The sequence below is a fragment of the Leucoraja erinacea genome, chromosome 19 (assembly GCF_028641065.1).
Source record: "Leucoraja erinacea ecotype New England chromosome 19, Leri_hhj_1, whole genome shotgun sequence".
NCBI classification, from domain to species: domain Eukaryota; kingdom Metazoa; phylum Chordata; class Chondrichthyes; order Rajiformes; family Rajidae; genus Leucoraja; species Leucoraja erinaceus.
In genome coordinates this window covers 21,147,144-21,167,858 of record NC_073395.1, presented here as the reverse complement: position 1 = coordinate 21,167,858, position 20,715 = coordinate 21,147,144, and the positions used below count along the sequence as shown (strand labels likewise).

General features: G+C 41.7%; 1 protein-coding gene across 7 annotated transcripts; it reads right to left on the bottom strand.

Moving 5' to 3' along the window:
- Positions 1-55: 55 nt before the first annotated feature.
- Positions 56-19,832, bottom strand: caps2 (calcyphosine 2). Of its 7 annotated transcripts, none has more exons than XM_055650594.1 (18): positions 19,705-19,832; positions 19,450-19,530; positions 17,508-17,554; positions 17,214-17,259; positions 16,186-16,311; positions 13,809-13,997; positions 13,492-13,614; positions 9,595-9,662; positions 9,288-9,410; positions 7,997-8,071; positions 7,181-7,276; positions 5,807-5,900; positions 4,981-5,099; positions 4,236-4,303; positions 3,566-3,720; positions 2,637-2,756; positions 2,231-2,327; positions 56-704 (listed from the first exon to the last, which is right to left on the bottom strand). In XM_055650594.1, the coding sequence occupies exons 2-18, from the start codon at positions 19,513-19,515 to the stop codon at positions 529-531; spliced, it is 1,788 nt and encodes a 595-aa protein (XP_055506569.1). In that variant the 5' UTR covers positions 19,516-19,530; positions 19,705-19,832; the 3' UTR covers positions 56-528. The 7 variants fall into 7 exon arrangements, with proteins under 7 accessions (XP_055506569.1, XP_055506568.1, XP_055506573.1 ...); XM_055650593.1 differs by having other exon boundaries at positions 19,649-19,719; XM_055650598.1 differs by lacking the exon at positions 19,705-19,832 and having other exon boundaries at positions 17,231-17,259; positions 19,450-19,503.
- Positions 19,833-20,715: the final 883 nt, after the last annotated feature.

The window sequence follows — 20,715 nt, the reverse complement described above, 5'->3', positions numbered from 1 at the left end:
AGAGGGGAAGAGAGAAGGAGAGGGGGGGAGAGAGGGGGAGGGGGAGAGAGAGAGAGAAGAAGGGCGTTTATTTTGTACAGTTAGTTGATAGTTTTTTCTGTATTTTACTTGTATTTTGCTTTAATAAATATTTTTTTGCTCTTTAGGACGTGCTTTCTCCATTCATTGATCCAAATCCTTGAATCCTGCATATATTTTGTTACATGCTGTGTCCATGCTCGTTCCTGCCCCATCTCTATTCCAGCTTTCTTTTCTGCCCTCCTGAAATCTATCTGAAGCAGGATCCCGAACCAAAACATCGCCTATCCGTTCTGCGGAGATGCTGCCTGACCCGCAGAGTTACTCCATCACTTTGTGTCTTTCTTTGGAGCTAAACTATGGCTGACGTAAACGTCAAAGCTCTTTGCAGTGTTGCATCAGAGTTCTGTGCTGTAGCCAGGTTTAAGGCATTATTAATAAGTGGCACATCAACACAAAACTTGCTCCGTAGTCGTGGTCCGTCTGACTTGACCCAGTTTGCCCTCAGTCTCAAACCCCCCAGCAGTTTCTCAAGATGTTGCTAAAATCCTCATCATTTGCAATCCCGAGGCTGAGCCCCTCGTAATAGGATTCAAATTCACAGTAAGTCACTTCTTTGGAGCTGGCAGAGCCCTGCTGGAGGGTGTCCAGGAATGCTGACTGGATTTGCTGCTCTGTGGATTCACCTGCAACACAACGGTAAACAGAACCTCGTCAGTCCGGCAAATGGTCAGGAATCTGGGATAGGGATGGGGAGCACTGAGAAACTAGACTTGGTGAAAAATTAAATGTAAAACAACAAGGCAATTTAAAAAAAAGGCAGCACAGTGGCACAGCTGGTGAGTTGCTGCCTCACAGCGCCAGAGACTCGGGTTTGTTCCTGACTTTAGAGATATGCACGGTAACAGGCCCTTCGGCCTACCAGCGATCACCCCGTACAATAGCACAATCCTACACACTAGGGACAATATGCATTTTTTACCAAAGCCAATTAACCTACAAACCTGTAGTAACCTGGGATCAATCCTGGCCTTAGATGCTAACTGTTTGGAGTTTGCATATTTTCACAATGACAGCATGGGTTTCCTCCAACATCCCAAAGATGTGTGGGTTTATTGGGTAACTGGCCACTGTAAACTGCCCCTTAGGCGGGGTTAGTTGATGGGAATGTGGGGAGACTAAAGTGCAATTAGCACAGGGTTGGTGTAAAGGGGTACATGATGGTCATGGGCTGAAGGGCTCGTTTCATCCCCCTGTGACTCTGTGGTCACTAAAGTCGAGAATTCACTTCTGGGGAGGTTAGGTTAGTTTAGTTAATTGTCACGTGTACTGAGGTCAGTGAAAAGCTTTTTTCGTCGCCTGCTTTCCAGTCAGCGGAAAGTCTACATGTTTACAATCTAACCGTGCACAGTGCACAGATACAGGATGAAGGAATGAATGTTTATTGCAAGATAAAGTCTAGCAATGTCCGATGAAAGATAATCTCCAATGAGGTAGGTGGTAGGTCAGGACCGCTCTCGAGTTGGTAATAAGATGGTTCAGTTGCCTGATAACAGCTGGGAAGAAACTGTCCCTGAATCTGGGGGTGAGCGTTTTCACACTTCTGTAAATCTTGCCTGATGAGAGAGGGGAAAAGAGGGGAGTGACCATGGTGAGACTGGTCCTCGATTATGCTGTTGGCCTTGCCGAGGCAGCGTGAAGTGTAGATGGAGTCAATGGAATGGAGGTTGGTTTGTGTGATGGTCTGGGCTGGGTCCACTCAGAGTAATAATTAATATTTACAAAAGACACAAAACGCTGCAGTAACTCAACAGGTCAGGCAGCATCTCTGGAGAACATGGACAGGCAACATTTCAGGTCGGGACACTTCTTTAGACAATACGCGAGGGCACAAAGTGCTGGAGTAACTCAGTGGGTCAGGCAGCATCTCTGGAGAAAATAGATAGGTGACGTTTCGGGTCTGAAGAAGAGTCCCGACCCAAAACGACACCAATCCATTTCCTTTAGAGCCGCTGCCTAATCCGTTGAATTACTCCAGCACTTTGTGTCTATCTGAGGGTTTTCTTTTTGATAGGCAGATTGTTGGACAAAGGCCAGGAATGAAAAAAAGATGTCCGAGCCCAAAAATAGTTTAAAAAAAAAGTGCAGATGGTGAAACCCCAGGGTAAAAAAGTAGAAAATTCATATTTACTGTGTGGATTCTTAACATTACCTGATAAGACTTTAGGGTGTTTCTTTGGATTATAGAACTTGCTAATATCATTCACCGAGATGCTGCCAGTCTTATTTGGATCAAGCTTCATATAAGCCTGTGAAAATAAACAGCGATATAACAGATGTAACAGAGACGTGGTCGCAACATAGTCATAGAGTTATACAGCAGGAAACAGGCCCTTCAACCCAACATGCCCACACCGGCCAACATGTCCCATCTACATTAGTCCCACCTGCCTACATTTGGCACATATCCCTCGAAACGTATCCTAACCATGTACTCGTCCAAATATTACCTGTCACCTGAATCTTTTGGTTCGATTTCAGCCATCCAGCGTCGGCAGTGGTTTTTGTTTTCTATTTCAAAACAACAGCAAAATGAAAGAGAAACATATTGTTCTTACTTTACGAACAAATGATTTTCGAAACTCATTCATTTCTCCAACGAAGGCCTGGATAAACTGGTTGTAGTCCACTTTGCCCTTGCGGTCCTGGTCCAGTATTAACCAAATAGACTCAAAATCCTACAAAAAGGAGAACATTTTTGTGAACAGTTTTTAACACTGGTTCTATGTTATCTCACTTTTTCACCCATTCCCTACACAGTAGGGGGAATTTCCAGAGGCCAATTAACCTACAAACCGGCACATCTTGGGGATGTAGGAGGAAACCGGAGCGCCCGGTGGAAACCCCCACAGTAACAGGGAGAATGTACAAACCCAGGAACCATGAGGCAGTAGTTCTACCAGATGCGCCACTATGCTGTCCTACAACTTGCTATGTTATCTCTGCTCAGCCAAACGCTTAAGCACATCTGATTTCCTTCACTCCAATGACTTCAGATAATTGAAACCTCCAAGCTTTCCTCTCCTCCCTTAAGGCTCTTTGACCAAGCATTTGGTCACCTTATACACGGCTTGTTATCAATTACTGTTTGGTCATGATCCAGTAGAGCACTTTGTGACGTTTAGGCTTTACTTTAGACTTTAGAGATACAGTGCGGAAACAGGCCCTTCGTCCCGCCGAGTCCACGCCAATCAGCAATCACCCCGTACACTAGCATTATCCTACACACCAAGGACAATTTTACCAAAGCCAATTAACCTACAAACCTGTACGTCTTTAGAGTGTGGGAGGAACCCGGAGTACCCAGAGAAAACACTCTCAGTCACAGAGACAATGTGCAAACTCCGTACAGACAGCACCTGTAGTCAGGATCGGACCCGGGTCTCTAGCGCTGTGAGGCGGCAACTCGATCCGCTGCGCCACCGTGCCGCATTTCTTCTTTTGACATTTTACGACTATAAAAGTACAAGTGGCTGTTTGTACAGACCTCATTAGGAAGCTCTAAATGGAACTCCTTCAGAGCTTGTTGCAGTTCCCCTTTAACCAGCACTCCATTCCCACTTGAATCCCGCTGCCGGAGCAATTTGCCCAGTCCTGTCAAAGTGCGGACACCTCTGTTCTTCAGTCTTTCTTTCAACAATGCTTTGAAAGGGAGATATAGAAATATTAATAACTCTTACATGTAAAAGGACTTTTGATGATTACTTTTTCACGAAATAAATTAATCAAGCATTGCTCACAGGTAGTTTTAGTTTAGTTTAAGTTCAGTTTAGTTTAATTTTAGTTTTGTGATACAGCGTGGAAACAGCCCCTTCGGCCCATACCAATCATCCGTTCACACTAGTTCTCTGTTATCCCACTTTCTCACCACTCCATACACACCTGGAGTAATTTACAGGGGACAATTAACCTACAAACCTGCACGTCTTTGGGATGTGGGAAGAAACTGGAGCACCCATATGAAACCCACGCGGTCACAAGGAGAACGTGCAAACTCCACACAAACTTATGGCGCAACAAAATGTGGAAACATTGTAAATTAATGTTCAGCTTGGTTTTAATGTTAATGTTCAATGTGAATCAATTTATGTTCAGCTTGGTTTGAACATACAGAAGTAATTTGCTGCTTTTACACCATAAATACATCTGGACCTTACCTTGTGTAGACCGAAGGATATTTCTGTCATCAAGTTCTTGCTTACTCAAGGAAGGATTGCCACTTGTTCTGCAACAAATTATTTTGGAGGAATAGGTTATAACAGGATGATGGATGTTACATTTATTGATGCTTAGGGCATAATAATCACTGTATGAATTGTGATATTTTGTCATTCCATGACTGTAGCTTCCTTGCATGTAACTTAGTTTAGTAATCCAGCGCGGAAGCAGGCACTTAGGCCCACTGAGTCCGCGCCGACCAGCGATCACCGCATCCTGACACTATCGTACACACAATAGGGACAATATTGGATAACTCGAGAATCAGAGGACATAGGTTTAAGGTGAGGGGAAAAGATTTAATAGGAACCCGAGGGATTAGTTTTTTTACACAAAGGCTGGTGGAACGAGCTGCTGGAGGAGGTAGTTGAGGCAGCTACTAGCATAACATTTAAGAGACGTTTGGACAGGTACATGGATGGGATAGGTTTAGGGGGTTATGGGCCAAGCGTGGGCAGGTGGGACTAGTGTGGATGGGACATGTTGGTTGGTGCGGGCAAGTTGGGCTGAAGGGTCTGGTTCCACACTGACTTTGAGTCTAGAGCCCAATGAGTGAAGGATCTGAGCTGCAAACGGTTACGGTAGGAAACACGGTGTGTAGGGGATTGAACTTCGGAAACATTCTCCAATTATTACATTTTGTATACAAGTTTTCTTTGGTCAAGAGACACAATGACAACTTACAGCAATGCGTGCTTTGCCAGTTCATCAACACCGGTGATCCGTAGCGTTAGTAACTGGTTTGCCTGGACACTTGCAGGGAGACCAACATGTTCTGTTGTCAGAAAGGTCAGGTTTGCACCCTGCAACAATGAAGAAGACAGACCTTTTGAGTCTGAAGAAGAATCCTGGACCATGTGTCACTCATCCATGTTCTCCAGAGATGCTGCCTGACCCGCTGGGTTTCTCCATTACCTTGTAATCTTTGTAAAGCAGCATCTGCAGTTAGTTGTATCTACATAATATGTTTCCAGTCACACTCCAGCAGACTAGATGGCACAGAGATTTTCTTCCCTGAAAGTCCATAAGTGAATCAGATGGGTCCTTTTATGATTAGAATATTTAGGGCAGCATGGTGGCAAAACGGAAGAGTTGCTTTCTTACAGCTCCAGAGACAATGGATGCTGTCTGTATGGAGTTTGTACGTGATACTATTTGGAAAACAGAAATACTAAACAGCAAAGTGCATGCATTAATGGCGGGTGAGGAAATTAGCAAAAGAGGGTTCGATCCTGACTACAGGTCCTGCCTACATGATGTTTGTACGTTCTCCGTGACCACATGAGTTTTCTCTGGGTGCTTTGGTTTCCTCCCACATTACAAATGTGCAGGTTTGTAGGTTAATTGGTCTCTGTAAATTGTCCCTAGTGTGTAAGACAGAACTATGGCATGGATTTGGTGGGCCAAAGGGATGTGTTTCCACGCTGTATCTCTAAAACTAAAACAACAATCAATGCACTTTTAATGGGCTGAATGTTTGGCTGAGTAGCTCTTAGATTGTACAACCTACCGTACAGAAATCACCAATGTCATATTGTCTTCCCTTTCGCCTACCGTAATGATGACAGTAAACGCCTCTCTGAATTAATGGAAGAGCATTTGTCCTGAAGAAAGTGAGCAAATGTTACCATCAGAAATTCCAAATGAACAGTCCCAACCAGAAACGTCGCTTCTCCATGCCCTCAAGCAATGTTGCCTAACCCACTCAGTAACTCCAGCACTTTGTCCAGCATCTTAAATGCACCTATAGCATCTATCTCCACCACCACCCCTAACAGCGCGTTCCAGGCACCCACCACCTTTTGTGTGAAAATAAAACTTGCCTCGCTAATCTCATAAAGTCATGCAGTGATAGGAGCAGAATTAGGCCATTCGGCCCATCAAGTCTACTCCGCCATTCAATCATGGCAGATCTAACTTTCCCTCCCAACCCCATTCTCCTGCCTTCTCCCCATAACCTCTGACCTGTACTAATCAAAAATCTATCTATCTCTGCCTTAAAAATATCCAGACTTGGCCTCCACAGCCTTCTGTGGCAAAGAAATCCAGATTCATCACCCTCCGACTAAAGAAATTTTACCTCATCTCCTTCGTAAAAGAACGTCCTTTAATTTTGAGACAATGTCCTCTAGTCCTAGTCTCTCCCACTAGTGGAAACATCCTCTCCACATCCATGCTATCCAAGCCTTTCACTATTCTGCATGTTTCAATGAGGTCCCCACTCCATTCTAAACTTCTAAACTCCAGGGAGTTCAGGCTCAGTGCCGACAAACTCGTTATCTCCTTTAAACTTTGCACATCTCACCTTGAAGCTGTCTTCTAGTCTTTGATATTTCCACCCTGGGGCAAAATGTTCTGACTATTTACCCCTATCTTTGCCTCTTATACATTTCTATCAGGAGGAACTAGCTTTAAAATAAAACATTAAACTGAATCATTGTCTATTCACTTAAGTGGATATTGGACAGAGATATCCTGGGCAACAATTAACACTGACTCAACTGTCCTGCAACTATTTATCTGATGAGTTATTACTTGCTGTTTATGAGAGCATGTTTTGTACAAACCAATTACCCCTACAAAGTGATCACAATTCAAAGTGCTTCATTTGCTGTAAAACTCTTTTGAGACTTCCTGTGGGTGTAAAAGGAGTGTTAAAATGCAATTACTTCCAGAGGTCTGAATCACAAAATATACAGCAAGTCTATCAATTATAGGTAAGTATTGATTAAAGAGTATTGATAAGTATTGAGATGGGGGTGGCTGGTGGTGGTGGCTGGTAGGGATGGAAAACTGCCTCATGGTTGCATCAGGTCCCCACCAATCCTTGATTTAATTTGTATTTAGCATCTGCGGCACCAATATATTGTTGCAGAAGACTTACCTATTTTTCCCAAACTGGCGATATTCATACACTGTGAGGGACTTGTCGAATGCAAAGAAGAAACCAATTAGTTGTCTGCATGCATCCCGTCCATTTCTGGTTGAAGAGAAAAGTGCATACACATTAGGCATGCCGCCCGTTGTACAGGGTGATATCAGCGCAGAGCTTCACTAGACCAGTCTAAGTCACAGGTCGCACTACAGCACTAGAGCCATTGACACAATGCTTTGGCCATACTCACAGAGCATATAAACTAGCATTAAATCTTCAAGAAATTAACTCTAATGTACTAAAAAAGACACAAAGTGCTGCAGTAACTCAGGTCAGGCAGCATTTCTGGAGAATGTGGATCAATGACATTATGGGCGGCGCAGTGGTGCAGCGGTGGAGTTGCTGCTTTACAGCGCTTGGGACACAGGTTCGATCCTGACTATGGATGCTGTCTGTATGGAGTTTGTACGTTCTCCCTATGACCACATGGATTTCTCCGGGTGCTCTAGTTTCCTTCCACACTCCAGACGTACAGGTTGGTAGGTAAATTGGCTTTGGTAAAATTGTAAATTGTCCATAGTGTGTAGGATAGGGCTAGTGTACGGGGATCGTCGGTCGTTGCGGACTTGGTGGGCCGAAGGGACTCTTTCTGCACTGTTTCTTTAAACTAAATCTAGTCTTTAACATTTCCACCCTAGGAAAAGATTCTGACCCTGTACCCTAAATGATGATGAATACAAGGACTGCAACTTTTAAAAGCAAATCAGTTTTGGCCAACTAATCTATGAACCATGTGTTACAAGAACAATTAAAGATTTGACTAACTTTGAAATAATCCGGGCGTCAAATCGCAACTTGTTCGAGAGTAGATTTTCAGTCAATGTTGAACTTGTCTTCACTCTATAAAAGCAATCAAAACAAAACTCATCAATAAATCCAAAACAGGGAAATTTGCGTAAAAATCTTTTACCTACAGTGTAGTTGGAATGTGGAGTTCCCTTCCATTGACAGCTGTTGTGGAAAATGGCAGATATTCAATTCAAAGGAAGTTCAATGAATACATGAGGGGGTAAAGGAATGGAGAGGTCAGCACGGTTTGAGCAACGAATGGTGGAAGCAGCTTGTTTGGTGCACATACACTAGAATGGACCCAAGGGGCTGTCCCACTGCGGCGACCTAATTGGCGAGTTTAGAAGGGTTTAGGAGAGTTTGAAAAAGTGTCATGTTGAAGACCTCCTTCAACCTCCTTCGACCAAGTTGAAGACTATCTTCGACTAGCTTCGGGAAAATTGGACACCGAATAGTAGAGAGTGAAGACGACCTCCCTTCGACTACTATGTTGAAGAGTATCTACGACTACCTTAGACTACCTTCGACTACCCTCGATTACCTACGAATAACATGCCGACCTACTCAGACCTACTTTGACTAAACCTATGAGTAACAAAAATATCGATTTTTTCCATGGAAACCTTTTTCTATTTGCGGGCATTTTTCAGCATGTTGAAAAATACGCCACGACCTAGCTGAGGCCTCGAGTACGCCGGGACTACTCTCGAGCATGAAGGAGAGTTACCTCCTAGGACCTCGTGTCGACCATGCTGCGAGTATGAGGCGAGGGCAAACTATTTTGAACTCGCGGATTAGGTCGCTGCAGTGGGACAGCCCCTTCTTGGGCCAAATAGCCTGTTCCATGCCACAAGTTATAACACAGACAAATTGGAATTTCAGTAATGGAAAGAGAAACAGATCGGAACAGTGGCACAGTGGTGTAGGTGCTGCGCCAGAGACCCATGTTCGATCCTGAATATGGGTGCTGTCTGTACCGAGTTTGCACGTTTCCCTATGACCACACGGATTTTCTCTGGGTACTCCAGTTTCTTCCCACATTCCAAAGACGTACAGATTTGTAGGTTAGTTGGTTTTCGTAAATTGTAAAATTGTCCCTTGAGTATAAGATCGTGTTAGTAGATAGGATGATCACTGGCTGGCATGGCCTCGGTGGGCCGAAGGGCCTGCTTCGCCTTAAAAATCCTATCCATTGACCTACAGCTGACCACAATGATTATAATTACTAACAAAGAATTTGGTCTTACAAGGTTTCAGACACACGTACTCGGTTTGATGTAGTTTTCTATTTCTGAAACGCAGCGGTGTGGATCCAAGGCCAGGAAGTGTGGTTTGCTGATGCCTCAGATCTGCGGCTTGTCCATCTTGTCCAGGGTCACTGATGACGGCCCTTTCTCAGAGGAAAATAATGACAAGGTTCAACAAGGTTGGCGAGAAGGGAGGAGAGGAGAAACAAGAGAAAGGGAGGCGGGGAAGGGGAGAAAGGGAGGTGGAGAAGAGATGAAAGAGAGGAGAGCAGCAGATAATGTTTTTTTTCTAAACATATTTCAAAGTTGTTCATATTCTTAACCCACCTGGAAAGGTGATCCGCTAGCACTTGTTCCACCACAGCCTGTTTCTGCTTTTCCACTGCACGATCCTCCTGTTGGTTATTTGATACTCATTATCGAGATTTCTATCTTTCTCTTAAGAGGGAAAGCATGGAGATTGGCTTATTGATTCAAAGGTTTGTTCCTACTGACCCAAGGAGTTCAACTGAGGTCATCGGCTGCAACTGTACAGTGACCATCAACTTTGGGCTGCAGGAACTAAAACTGAGAAACTTTAGACATACAGCATGAAAACGGCCCTCCGGCCCCGTCCCTGATCACCTTGTACACTAACATTATCCTACACACTACGAACAATTTACAATATTACAGAAGCCAATTAACCTACATGCCTGCATGTCTTTGGAGTGTAGGAGGAGGCTGGAGTGCTCAGAGAAAACCCTCATGGTCTCAGGAACAAACTCCATACAGACAGCACCCAGAGTCAGGACTGAAACCCAGGCAAACTCTCAGAATATACAATTATCTGCTTTGTTATTGTTGTTCCCAAGGCAATGCACTTCAATTAATATCTCTGCAACCTTCACACCCACCCAAGGCAATAGATGGGGACTTGCAACCAACAGCAGATCTTTCGCTTTTATAACCAAGAGCAACTGAATTATCACCAAGCTGCTCCTCCATTTACTATTTGAAGCTTTTTAACCATTGTCGTTAGGAGGTGGACAACATGATACAGCGCAGGAGACCGCTTCTTGGCATTTAGTTTAGTTTAGAGACACAGGGTTGATACAGGCCATTCGTCCCACCAATTCTGCGCCAACCAGCGATCACTGGTACACAAGTTCATTTTTTTTATTTTTTTTTATTTTTTATTTTTATTTTATTTTATATTTTTATTATTATTGGAGATAAGTACATAGTCTATTACATCATTACTGTCTTACATTTTTAAAATGATAACATTGACAGTTATTATTACATTGTCTCCAATATTTTTTACATTTTTCTTCGTTTTTTTTTTATAACTAGATAGAACTAAAAGGATAGGTGAAATAGAGGGAAAGAAGAGGGAAAAAGAGGGGGAAAATAAAAGGAAAAAAAAAAAAAAAAAAAAAAAAAAAAAAAAAAAAAGGAGAGAGGGGTGAAAAAGGTAATTAAGGAAGAATGGAAAAGTTTGTTTAAGTTTAAAGACATCATTCGAGATATGTTCGTATATTTCAAAGTGTAGTATTTCATCCAATCTTTAGTCCGGGTGCTAGTCAGGTTCCTGTGCTGAACTATTCTGACCCTTTAAGTACTCAATAAAAGGAGACCATGTTCCAACGAATAATTCCTGTTTGTCCAACAGGGCAAGTCTAATTCTTTCCACGTTTAAGGTCTCCGTCATTTCTATAATCCACATTCTGATTGTGGGGGCCGTAGGGCCTTTCCAAAATTTTAGGATTAATTTTTTTCCTGTTATTAAACTGTAATCGATAAAGTTTCTTTGTGTTATTCTAAGTGTTTGATTTAATTCTAATATTCCGAGTATTATTAATTTTGAGTTTGGTTCCAGTTGTGTTTTGGTTACTTTGGATATTATACTAAAAATATTTACCCAAAAATTTTTAATTTTTGTACAGCTTGTAAACATGTGCGATAACGTAGCTTCTGAATGTTGACATTTATCACATATAGGTGAGATATGTTGAAAAATTTTATGTAATTTTGTTTTGGCGTAATGTAACCTATGTATTACTTTAAATTGTATTAGAGAGTGTCTGGCGTTTAGTGAACACTGATGTATGTGTTGTAAACTTTCTTCCCAAGTGTCTTTCGTTATTACCTGATTTAATTCTTTTTCCCATGCTTGTCTATGTAAGTCCGTCATAGGGATGTCACTGTCTAATAAGATATTATATATAAAAGATATTAATTTTTCTGTATTAGGATGCTTATTCCAACATTCGTCAAGAATCTCTGGGTTTCTATTTCGAAAGTTTTTAGAATTTGATTTAACATAATTTCTAAGTTGAAGATATCTGAAATAATCATTCCCTCGAAGTCCATAAACCTGTTGCAACTCCTGAAATGTCAAAAAAGAGCCTTCCTTGTAAAGGTGTCCCATATTTTTAATTCCATTATTCTTCCATTGTGTAAAACCCCCGTCTAAACATGAAGGCTTAAACAATGAATTATTCACGATTGGAAGAGAAAGAGATAAGTTATCTAATTTTAATGTATTTTTTAATTGTTTCCAAATTTTTATAGCACTAAATATTATAGGGTTTTCCCTGTAAATTTTCTTGTTTAATTTGGACGTAGCAAATAATATCGAACCAATGTCATAAGGCATACAATCTTCCTTTTCCATTTTTAACCAGTCTGGTTGCTGGTCTATTTCTCCCAACCAGAAGTTCATATTTTTAATATTAACTGCCCAGAAATAAAACAAAAAGTTAGGTAAAACCAAGCCTCCATTATTTTTTGATTTACACAAGTGTCTTTTGCTTATCCTATGATTCTTATAATCCCAGATAAAATCATTAACAATAGAGTCCAATTTTTTAAAGAAGTTTTTTGCCAGGTATATCGGAATCGTCTGAAAAAGGTATAATATTTGTGGTAAAAAAATCATTTTTATGGCATTAATTTTGCCAACCATTGAGATAGGTAATGTTTTCCAGTATTGGATATTCTTATGTAATTTATTCAATAATGGAGGGAAATTCGCTTTAAATAATGATGTATATATCTTAGTTACGTAGATACCTAGATATTTAAATTTTTCATTTACTACTTTAAATGGGAATTGTTGTATTATCTGTTTGTTATGTTCCCTTATTGGCATAATTTCACTTTTATTCCAATTTATTTTGTATCCTGAAAGTGCACCAAATTGGTTTATTAGTTTTAATAGGTTTGGGATACTAATTTCTGGTTTAGTGATGTAAATTAATACGTCATCTGCATATAAAGAAATTTTATTCACTGTGTCTTTAGTGTTATACCCATATATTTCCGGATGCCCCCTAATTCTTTCTGCAAGTGGCTCAATTGCAAGTGCAAATAGTAATGGAGATAACGGGCATCCTTGTCTACAACCTCTAGATAGACTGAATTTAGATGAAAGTCTTTGGTTGGTAAGTATTCTAGCCGTAGGATTTGTGTATAGTAGTTTTATCCATGTGCAAAATTTCTCCCCTAGCTGCATCTTTTCCATCACCGAAAATAAATAAGGCCATTCGACCTGATCAAATGCTTTTTCAGCGTCAAGTGAGATTATTGCTAAATCTTCATTAATAATTCTCTTGGTATATATAATATTAAATAATCTTCTTAGATTATAATATGAATACCGTTTCTGAATAAAACCTGTTTGGTCAGGGTGTATTAATTTATTTATCACTGTACACCGGTACACAAGTTCAATCCATCCTGCATGCTGGGAACAATTTACATAAGCCAATTACTTTACAAACGTCCACATCTTTGGAATGTGGGAGGTAACCAGCGCACCTGGGGAAGGCCCACTCAGTCACAGGGAGAACGTGCAAACTCTGTACACCTAGCAGTACTTGTCTTTAAAAGACTGCGGGCAGGTTTGTAGTTAAACCGGCCTCTGTAAATTGCCCTCTGGTGTGTAGGGAGTGGGTGAGAAAGTGGGTCAACATAAAACTAGTGCGAATAGGCGATTGATGGTCAGCATGAACTTGGGCCTATTTCCATGCTGTATCTCTACACTAAACTAAACTCCAGAATCTTCTCAAGCTTGTATAGTTCTGTGATACGATATACCAGGACAACATGCAAAACAATGTTTCTGACTATATCTCGGTACATGTTACAATTACAAATTAATAGCAAGGGCAGCAGGGTAATAAATATTTGATAGGAAAATATGCTTTCATTCCGAGGAGGTCAATTAAACAGACTCACAGCTGCCAACTTCCTCATGTGTTGCTGCTCGCTGTATGGTTTGCTTGTGTAACACTGCTGAAGGCTAACTTTCTCATCAAGAGATGTCAAGTCCTTCGATGTTATTTCATCAGCTCTTGGTCCCTTTTAACAATATTAAAAAAAAACACAAAGAATACATAGACATCAATTAATGTTAAGGAACATAGTAATGCAAGGAATACATAGAACAAACCGGAGCAGAGGGAGCAGAGCAGAGCAGTGCAGAGCAGGGAAAATAGTGTTGATTTAGACTTTAGAGATGCAGCACAAACAGCTGTATACCTGCGGCAAGCTACCTGGGTCTGGCGCCCTGCTGGTGGGGTTTGTTGATGTGTAGGAATTGCTTTGCTCTTTTCTGCCATCTGCTGGACATATTGCTTGTAACTTGTCTTCATCTCCTCCTCATACTGCTGATACTTCATCCTGTACCTCTCTGAAGGTGCAGGTAGATTTTCAGGAACTATCAACTCTTCAACCAGACTTGGCTGCAAAGATAGAGTTCAATTGAAATAATGTTCTTAAAATAAATCCAGCTCCAGAAGCAATTTGTGACAAATATGAAGCCAGGAGCCGCTTGTTTCTCCAATTCCCTACTCACTAGGAATGGACAATAAATCCCCAGTCATGTCCGCATCCCTTGAACAAATAGACTAACAAGTCCAACATATTTTCCTCTTGAAGCCAAGATGTGAATATCACTGCCTAAAGATTGTGACGTGTGTCGTTACTTCACCCAGTGAATTCATCAATTGTTCTGAATCTTTCAGTGGCAGCTAGCGTTCGAGTCCACTTCCATACATTAAAGAGGGGCCTCAGGTCAAATGAAAAGTTTGGAGAAGGCAGAGAAGATTTAATAGTAAATCATTGTTCATAAATATATGGAGATAGACCGTTTTTATCTGACAGGTAAGTGGCTCAATATTCAGAGTGTCAGTCTAGAGAGAGCTATTATGAAATTGAAATCACATTTTAGTTTAGTTTAGGTATACAGCTTGGAAAATAGCCCTTCGGCCCACCAAGTTCATGTCGATTAGCGATCCCCATACACTAGTTCTATCTTACACACTAGGGACAATTTACAGAAGCCAATTAACCTACAAACCTGCACATCTTTGGGATCTGGAAACCGGACCATCTGGAGGAAACCCTCGTGGTCATAGGGTGAACATGCAAACTCCGGGCAGACAGCAACCAGAGTCCAGATTGAACCCGGGACTCTGGCACTGTGAAGCAGCATCTCTACAGCTGCGCCACATTGAACAGTAACTTTCAGGATAATGGTGTGTAACATACATGAGCCAAGAAAAAGGGAGACTGGAGTTAATTAGGACAACTCTTTCAAAGAGCTCACTGAATAATTTCCTGAATACTTCCTACGGAGTTGGAGTTTAGAGATACAGCATTCAAACAGGTTATTTGGCCCATTGAGTCTACGGCGACCATCCCATTCACATTAATTCTATGTTATCGCACTTTCCCTACACACTAGGCGCAATTTACAGAGGGCCAATTAAGCAACAAACCTGTACATCTCCAGGATGTGGGAGGAAACCAGAGCACGCAAAGGAAACCCGTGCAATCACAGGGAGAAAGGGAGAACAGACAGCACCCAATGTCAAGATCAAACCTGCTTCTCTGACGAGGGTACCAGCTGCACAACTGTGTCACCCTGACACAGATAGGCGATGTCACCTATCCACTCATAAGGTTATAAGTGATAGGAACAGAATTAGACCATTCGGCACATCAAGTCTACTCTGCCATTCAATTATGACTGATCTATCTCGCCCTCCTTCTCTCCATAACCCCTAACATCTGTACTAATCAAGAATCTATCTATCTCCGACTTTAAAATATCCATTGACTTGACCTCCACAGCCTTCTGTGGCAGAGACTTCCACAGATTCACCACCCTCTGACTAAATAAATTCCTCCTCATCTAAGGCTATGACCTCTAGTCCAAGACACTCCCACTAGTGGAAACATCCTCCCCACATCCACTCCATCCAAGCTTTTCACTATTCGGTAAGATTCAATGACGTTCCCTCTCATTCTTCTAAACTCCAGCCAGTACAGGCGAAGTGCCGTCAAACACTTATCATACGTTAACCCACTCATTCCTGGGATCATACTTGTAAACCTCCTTAGGACCCTCTCCAGATATATCCTTCCTCAGATATGGTGCCCACAATTGCTCACAATGCTCCAAATGTCCTCCAGAGATGCTGCCTAACACACTGAGATATTCCACACACGGAGATGTGTGTTCTATGCAAGATTCCAGTTCCTTGTGTCTTGCTTCTATGTTTTGTTCCATCTCGAACTGGTATCAAGGATATGCTCAGCATTTATTGGCCTAGCCCAACTTCCCTTAAGCCAAGCGCTTTTGTTGAGCCATTTCAGACAATAATTAATAATCAACCATATTCGTCCACTCATTTGATGGCTTGGCAGAAAATTCTATTAGTGAACCAAAAGGGAGATCTTTAATTGAATTTATAATCCTCAGCTGCCCATGGTGACCCTTGCCGATTAATTATTAATCTAAGTTTATGGTCCATAACATAACTACATTGTTACCACACCCACAGCTTCAGCGCTATCTTTGTACAAAACAAATATTGCAAGCTGCATACCATGATCACTTTTAACCATTTACTTGCACTAACGTACCCGACGGTGAGATGGGTGTGCTGAAAGTGAAGCTGGGAATGGTGTGCCCCGGTTTACAGTCGAGGTAGAATCCGGGGAAATCAAACAAGGTTTCTCTGTCACAATAGGTGTATACAACAAATCACTCTGTAAGGACAAGATTCATACAGGCTTTACTCAAAGGATAACATCATGAGGTTTAGCATTCTTAAAAAGCATTGAACACAATTATTGTGGGCATGTTAGTACTATCTTGAACACATTGGGTTGTTCATTCTTCAAAGTGTTTTTTTTTTTTTAATACATTGATCCCTATACTCAATGAATACAATAACAAGCAGCCACATTTTTTATAGTGGCGTTAATGCACTAAAGTGTTCCCAAACATTTTATATGTAGAAGCATCTTTTAGTTTCAGTCTGAAGAAGGGTCCCGACCTGAAATGTCACCCATCCTTTTTCTCCAGAGATGCTGCCTGACCCGCTGAGGTATTTTAGCACTTTTTGTGTCCATCTTTTGACATACCCTGTCAAAGCTTTCTGCCAAAAAACATTGCTTAAGCTTTTGGCAGATAGTATTTTTCCAGCAGTAAATACACTTTGTAAAAGTTAAATGGGGAATGCATGGGAATTGATATCAGATTAGAGAGAGCCCATGAGAAGGCCAAAATCAGCAAATACTTTACTGACTGGCTCCTTTCCCTGTTACCACATTTAAAATCATTGCCCAGCTGTTAAATCATGACATTTAGGTTTATAATGCAGAAATGTGCAAGAAAGATGCCAGGATATCAATCATGATAATATTATGGTATTACTTTTCCCTTTTACTTTTAAGGCTTTCCTATTTTGTTTTCCTATCCCAAACATCAGGAAGGAATGCATTCCAGAAAGCAATCAATCTTTAAACATTAGGCAATGTACAAATCTACGCATGTGCTAAACTGTGATATTAATCCATATTTGGGAAACATTTTAAAACCATCTCACTTCTGGAATGTGAATTTATTGCAAAACAAACGAGAAAACAGAAAGTGAATAGCTGCTTACCTCACCATCAAACTCACCAAGTCTCCCCAAATCTAACATAGGCACACTGAAATGAGAGAATATTGTTGTACAGCATGAATACAGATTGACCCACTAAGTTACTCCAGCAGTTTATGTCTTTTAATACAAATTGGTACATATTGATGTATGTGTATGCCTAAATTAATTATTAAATAAAACGATCACATCACTTAATACAAAAAATATTCATGTAATTATTAAATTAATATATTATATTACTTAATACATTGATTAATTATACTTAATGAATGAAGCTCAACAACAGAAACTTACTCATCAGGACGAGGACCATAGGCAGCACTGGAATGTATCCTCCAACCCTGCACAACAAGATATTTACAAAGCCCGTTAATGCTAAGTGATAATAACAAAGGGGTTAAAATTAGTAAATATAAATGAAACTGTAATAATTATATAAACTGGTTGCCAGCAAAATAAACTAGCACAAGAAACTGATAAGAAGTTTAGCAAGTACCTGGTACTCAGTGGGTCAGGCAGCATCTCTGGAGATCATAGATAGGTGATGTTTTGGTTCAGGACTTTTCCTCTGAGCTACCTCTTCCTACCTATCCATGTTCTCCAGAGATGCTTCCTGACCTGCTCATTACTCCAGCACTTTGTACCAGGTCCTTAATAAACGTCTTACCAGTTTCCTGTGCTAGTTTATTTTGCTGGCTACCAGTTTATCCAGTATCTCTTTTTGTACACCAGCAACTGCAGTTCCTTGCATCTCCTGGTAACTCATAGTTCGTTATGGTTCACTCATCCCTTCCCACCAAAGCCCGGCCCCTCACAAGGTACATTCCCATGCAAATACAACACACGCAATACCTGTTGCTGCACCTCTTCCCTCATCTCCATCCAGTGAATCAAGCAGCCCTTCCAGATGAGGCAGAGCTTCACAACCACCTCTAACCTCATCTACTTCATTCAGTGCTCCTGATGTGGCCTTCCTTACATCAGCAAGTTCATGCAGTCCAAGCACAGACTTGGTGACCGTTTCACCAAACACTTGCACTCGGTTTTCCAAGTCCTGCTGGAGCTCCCGGTTGCTAACCATTTTAACTTCCCATTTCCATACTGACCTTTCTATCCTGGGCCTCCTCCATCCAAAGTGAGGCCGCATTCAAACTGGAGGAACAGCAACTCTTGTTCCGCATGGTTTACTTTCAACCCCACAGTATGAACATTGAATTCTCCAATATTAGGTAACCCCCTTCCCCCCCCAACCCTCCTCTTTATCATGTGCCCCACCCATGTGTGTACCCATTCTCTACACTCTTGACCAAGAAAGCACATCAACGCCTCTACTTCCCCAGAAGGCTTAGGATGTTCGGTATGATTCCAACAACCCACGCCAACTTCTAAAGATGTGCTGTATAAAGATTTTTATCAGGATGCATCGCAGCATGGTTTGTGAACAACTCCATCCAAGACCGCAAGAAATTACAGAGTTGTGAATGCCGCCCAGAGCATCACGCAAACCAACCTCCCTTCCATTCACTCCATCTATATTTCACGCTGCCTCGGCAACACCATCAGCATAATTAAGAACCTCCAGATTCAAGGCCAGTTTCTTCTCAGCTGTTATCAGCAACTGAATAATCCTATCGCCAACTAGAGAGTGATCCTGACCTCCCATTGACCTCATTGGAGACCTTCAAACTATCTTTAATCTGACTTTACTGAAGTTTATCTTGCACTAAACGTTACACCCTTTATCCTGTATCTGTCCACTGTGGACGGCTTGATTGTAATTATGTAAAGTTTCTTCGCTGACTGGATAGCACGCAACAAAAAGCTTATCACTCTCCCTCCATACACGTGATAATAACAAACTAAACTAAAACAAAACTAATCTTTTATAGCTTAATTACATCTAGTTTATTTTATTTTTGTTTAATCATACAGCATGGGTACAGGCCCTTTGGCCCACCAACCAACAATCACATAGTGCACTAGCTCTATCCTACACACTAATTTACAGAAGCCAATTAACCTATAAACGTTTAAGAAACATTTAGACAGGTACACATATAGGATAGGTTTAGAGGGATTTGGGCCTAACACAGGCAGGTGGACATGTTGATCAGTGTGGGCAAGTTGGGCCAAAGGGCATTTCCACACTGAAGGACTCTATGACTCTCCAAGCCTGTACGTCTTTTTATTATAATACTATAAATGTAAAAGCATATCCTCCAATGTTCTTTGTTACCTGTGCAGATTTCTGTCGGGTTCCATGCCTTGACGTTGTGCCAATGCCTTTTACTTCCAGGTCCATTTAAAATGGTCAATTCTGTAACAGTAAAATACCCCACCCCAAAAAAAAAAAAAAAAATGTTAGCAGAATCCTGACAATTCAAATGTCACCAAGCTTTGAGAATGCACAGGGAGCGGAGGGTGCGCGCCTCTACCTGAAGTGGGGCTGTGTTTACCTGGGCACAGGTTGTCCACCTGCCCCTTCACTCACCTGGTGACTCGCCCCACGTCAATCTCCGCCCACGTCAACCAGCCCCGGTGTCGCCATGACGACCCGAGCCCCGCGTCGTCATGGCAACCCGCCTGAGCGTCACAACGTCGCCCCGGCACTTCCGGTATCCACTGCCCATGTGCAATCCGGCATGCGGGAGGTGCAACATTCACAGCAAAGATCTATAGGATCTTTGATTCACAGCTTCTCCCATATTTCACGTCCTCAGTTCATTTATTTCCAAAGATTCAGAGACGCATCTCTCCCTATGTTAAGCAACGATGTCATCCAATAAATGTTTTGCACAATAAATTGCATTTTCGGGGCTTTCTGGAAGTTTAAAGGGACTTTTGCAACTGAGAAAGAACTTGTACACCATAATCACAAGTCAAGTGTTTGTCATATACATCAAAACGGATCAATGAAATTCTTCCTTGCAGCTGCATAACAGGTCTGTAATACTACAATAAATGTGACAGTCAATTTACATATAAAAAGCTCCATTGAATAGCAAAAAAGACACCTATTTTTTTGGTGGAATAGTTAGTCACACAGGGCGTGTGCTGCGCAGCTGACAGATGTCTGGACTGACATCTTCAACCTGTCACTTGCACAAGCAGTTGTCCCCACGTGCCTTAAAACCATCTCCATCGTGCCGGTGCCAAAACATTCCACTGCGGCGAGCCTCAATGACTTCCGCCCAGTTGCACTTACTCCCATCATCACTAAGTGCTTCGAGAGGCTGGTCCTGGCACATCTCAAAGGCTGCCTACCTCCCACACTGGATCCCTATCAGTTCGCCTACCGCAAGAACAGGAGTACGGAGGATGCCATCTCAACGGCACTTCATTCCGCCCTCTCCCACCTCGACAACAGAGACACCTACGTGAGAATGCTGTTCATCAACTATAGCTCAGCATTTAACACCATTATCCCCTCAAAACTGATCACCAAACTCAGCGACCTGGGCATCAACCCCTCCCTCTGCAACTGGATACTGGACTTTCTAAC